This window comes from Aphelocoma coerulescens, chromosome 15, assembly GCF_041296385.1.
Source record: "Aphelocoma coerulescens isolate FSJ_1873_10779 chromosome 15, UR_Acoe_1.0, whole genome shotgun sequence".
Taxonomy (NCBI): Eukaryota; Metazoa; Chordata; class Aves; order Passeriformes; family Corvidae; genus Aphelocoma; species Aphelocoma coerulescens.
This window is the reverse complement of record NC_091029.1, coordinates 9,069,152-9,073,396: the sequence shown is the minus strand read 5'-3', so window position 1 is coordinate 9,073,396 and position 4,245 is coordinate 9,069,152. Positions and strand designations below refer to the sequence as shown.

Sequence of the window (4,245 nt, the reverse complement as noted above, 5' to 3'; positions counted from 1 at the left end):
AATCCCTGTGCCCCGAGTCAGAGCAGGGCTGACCAGGGGCTGCCCCAGCTCTGGCTGCCTCTGCTGAGCACCAGCACCCTGGGCTCATGACCAGCTCATGGGGAGGCATTGCTGGACCCTGGGGCTCGGTGCTGGCCTGCTCCCATTGTTCTGTGGTATGGATGTCTGGGAAGAGCAAAAATCTTGGTCTTGAGTGGTGGATCTCAGCTGTCAGAAGAAGAGTCAGGGCACAAAAGCAGGAGAGCAAGGGGGTATTTTAGGGGCCTGGAACAGTCATGGGAGGAAAAAATGCCAAAAATAAGTTGGGCAATTGTGGAGCTTGGCATTATTCCAGCCCCATCACTGGGAGCTGCAGGTGATCCTGAATGCCCTTGCCCCAGTGCCCAGCTCTCCCTTCTCCTTAGGCACTGCAGCCACTCAGCCTGGTCTGGGGACAGGGGCGTCTGTGCTGTTGGGTTTCAGGCTCAGAGCTGGGAGGTGTCCCCGCTTTGTGCCTGGGGACAAGCCCTGCTGCATCTGGGGTGGAGGGGCTGGGTGTGGAGCGGGGAGGGATGTGCGGAGAGAGGCGCAGGCAGGATCCAGCCGTGACCGCAGGGTCGGATTTGCATGCAGGGGACGTGTCCTGGGCGGGCAGGGGCTTAAAAGGGAGTCAGGGTCCACGGCACAGCCCCATCATTCCGGGGACACTGAGCTGGTGGGATTGAACCATGGCCTGGGTCCCTCTTCTCCTCGTGGTGCTCGCCCACAGCTCAGGTGCCATGGCCAGACTCACTGTGCCTGGATGGGGCCTTTGGGCACAGAGGCCCCATCCTGCTGCCCAGGCAGGTCTGTGCCCCTGGGACACTGACTGATCCCCGTCTTCTCCCCTCTCTCCTCTCCCTCTCCAGGTTCCCTGGTCCAGGCAGCGGTTACTCAGCAGCCGTCCGAGCTGTCAGCCAACGTGGGAGAGACGGTCAAGATCACCTGCTCTGGTAGCAGCTACAGCTATAGCTGGCATCAGCAGAAGGTCCCTGGCAGTGCCCCTGTCGCTGTGATCTACTACAATGACAAGAGACCCGAGGGCATCCCTTCGCGATTCTCCGGATCCAAGTCCGGCTCCACGGGCACTTTAACCATCACTGGGGTCCAGGCCGAGGACGAGGGTGACTATTACTGTGGTAGCTATGACAGCAGCAGTACTGCTGCACAGTGACACAGAGCAATGGGGAAGTGGTACAAAAACCTCCTGCCTCAGCCATCCCTGGGAGCCCCAGGACTGTGCCCATCCCCTGTCATTTGAGGAAGTTATGACCTCACAGCAGCGCTGTCATGTCCCATGTATGTCTCATCTGCCTGCAGGCAGATTTGTCCTTTCACTGTTCCCTTGACCACAGAGGGCCATGCTCCAGGTCACTGGCTGCCTCCCATCTTCTTTTCTCCATCCTCTCCCTCTCCAGGTTCCCTGGTCCAGGCAGTGCTCTGTCAGCTCTACTTGGTGATGGGACAAGCCATCAAAGTCATCTGCTCCAGGGATGGCAGCAGCTGTGACTGGTACCAGCCTAAGTTTTCTGGCTGTGCCCCTGTCACTTTGATCTACTACAATGACTTGGGACTACTGGACATCCCTTCACGATTCTCCAGATCCCAGTCCAGCTCCATGAGTACAGTACCCATCTCTGGGCTCCAAGCCCAGGACAAGGCTGTCTGTTAATGTGGTAACTACAAGAGTGGCAGTGATAATGTTACCACGGTGAAATGGAGCAATGGAGAAGGGGTATGACGTTCTCGTGCCATGGCAGGGGCCAATTAGGAGTCTCTGCTGTCCCTGTTTGATGGTGGGGCAGGTCCCTGGCACGACCCTGCCCTTTTCTGCCCTGTGGTGAATGTGGCTGTTCCCAGTGACACAGCTCCATCGTTACAGCCCTTTCCTTGTCATTTGTGGATGAGAGCAGATAGGATAGAACTCAGTAGAATATTTCAGATGGAAGAGGCCTTCAATGATCACATAGTCTAACTGCGTGGCCACTTCAGGGATGACCAAAATGTAGGGCATTGTCCAAGTGCCTGTGTAACACTTGCAGGCCTGGGATATCATCTAGCTCTCTAGGAAGCCTGTCCAGTGTTTGCCCACACCCTCAATAAAGAAGTGCCGGGATGACCTCCCAGCAGCCCTGTCCCTGCCCTGTGCTCCAGAGCTACTCCTGATCTCCCTGGCTGGTGCCCAGGGCCCTGCCAGCTGCCTGCCTGCCCAGCTCCCAGCCCAGCTGTGCCAGGAGCTCCGGGACCATCACTGCAGGGGGCTCAGCTCTCTGGAAACAGAGGAGTTAAAGATGGACCCTCTGTGCCCTCTCTCTCAGGGCTGAGCAGAGCTGTGGGCTTGAGGCAGCTTTGTGTCCCCACTCCATGGCCATTGGCTGTGAATGGCCTCCTGCTTGCCCCATGCTGTGCAGGAGGTGACCCTGCTGCTGTGCAGTGCCTGGCATTGCTTTGTCATCAGCCCCATCACCTCATGCTCCTGCCAGCCACAGCCTCTTGCTCAGCCAGGTCTCCTCATGGGGTCCTGGCCTTGGGCTCAGGCCTTGGGCTCAGTCTGGGGCAGTGATCCCTCTGTTCCATCAGGACCTTCTGGCACAGGAGCCCTGTCCTGCAGTGCAGAGAGGGTTGTCCTGGGACACTGACTGACTCTCTTTTTTCCCCTCTCCCTCTCCACATTCCCTGGTCCAGGAAGCATCTCTGAGTCAGCCGTCCTCAGTGTCAGCCAATGCTGGAGAAACCATCAGAATCTCCTGCTCCGAGGGTATCATCGGCTATGCCTGGTCCCTGGCAGTGCTGCTGTCACTGTGATCTATGATAGCACCAAGGGGCCCTCAGCGCTGCTGGAGGACACTGAAGTGACATGGCTCCTGGAAGTGAAGAGCTGTGGTGTGGCTACTTGTTCTTGCCCTGAAAATGTCTTGTTCTGTGGTTGCTCAGAGGAGCTGGGACAATCCCTGTCATGATGTCTGGACATTCTGGTCCCTGCCAGTCCCTGCCAGTTCAGGGCTGATGCCAACTCATCTCTGGTGACAGCAACTGTGCCAAAGGACCCGGTGTCTGTGTGAGAGGCTCTCCCCTGTGAGCACGGGCTGCCGTGGGCAGGGTGCCTCACGGAAACCCTGAAGGTTGTGGCCAGGGCTGGAGGAATGTCTGGACCTGGTGGAAGGCGTGGCAGGGGTGAGAGGCAGCGAGGGCAGAGTCCTGTGCCGGGCTGGGCTCTCGCTTCCTGCAGTGCTGTCCCTGAGGCCCTTCTGGTCCCCACACGGTGTCAGTGTGGCCCCACTGCACAGTGCTGAGGCTCACGGGGCAGGCAGGAGGCAAAGGGGCTGTGGCCAGCCGGGTGCCAGCGGGTGCCAGCGAGCTGCAGAGCAGCCCCGCAGGCTCCTTGGCGGCTGCCGTGGGCCGTGCTGTGGGCAGGAGGCAGAGGGGCTGCCCCTGGCCGGACAAGAGTGGACGTGCTACGTGCTCGTGACTGCTACAAACCCCGGCCCAGCTCCACCCACGGCTGCTGCAAAGCTGCTGGAGACCCTCAGCTCACCTTGAATTTGGAGGAACCGGGGGCTTGATTTTCCTTAGTGTTGTGGAGCCTTGAAGCTCCTGGTCTTGGTGTGGTTCCCATTCCCTTTCAAAGCCCCATTTCTCTGCTCCACAGTTCTCTTGTGGCATTTCAGAGAGGCCCAGGGTGGCAGCCTCGACTGAAGCAGGATGTGGTTTTCCCAGCTGCTCTGTCCCTGCTGCTGATCAGCACCCAGGGAGCACAGTGCCCTGGGACCAGGATCTCCAACCAGCCTTGGGTGCTCGAGGGCAGCTGGATGTGTCCCCATGGCCAGGCAGGGCTGTCCCCTGCTCTGTGCACAGGAGCTCCTGGTGCAGCGAGGCCATTTTCCTACTGGGCAGGAACAGGCTCGAGGTGGTCCCTGGCTCAGCTGAGAGCTCATCAGCCATGCTGGGGAAGGAGCAGGCAGCCCAGAGCGATCTTTGGTGGGCCAGAGGTGCCTGCAGTATGTGGGGGTAGCAGTGGGACAGGAGCTCCAGGGAACATTGGGAGCCACGGATCCATGGAGGGCCTGTGCCTGGGCAGGTGGGGAGCTCAAAGTCCAGCCAGGGTTCAAGGCACAGCCCCATTAGGCTGAGGACATGCAGCTGGTGGGACTGCACCATGGCGTGGGCCCTTCTCCTCCTCACAGTGCTTGCCCACAGCTCAGGTGCCATGGCCAGACTTGCTGGGCC

General features: G+C 59.4%; 1 gene segment (V, D, J or C); it reads left to right on the top strand.

The window, feature by feature from the left end:
- Positions 1 to 677: 677 nt before the first annotated feature.
- Positions 678 to 1,192, top strand: LOC138119453 (Ig lambda chain V-1 region-like). The segment is given in 2 exon segments: positions 678 to 753; positions 888 to 1,192. Coding segments are annotated over 2 exon segments (351 nt in total).
- Positions 1,193 to 4,245: the final 3,053 nt, after the last annotated feature.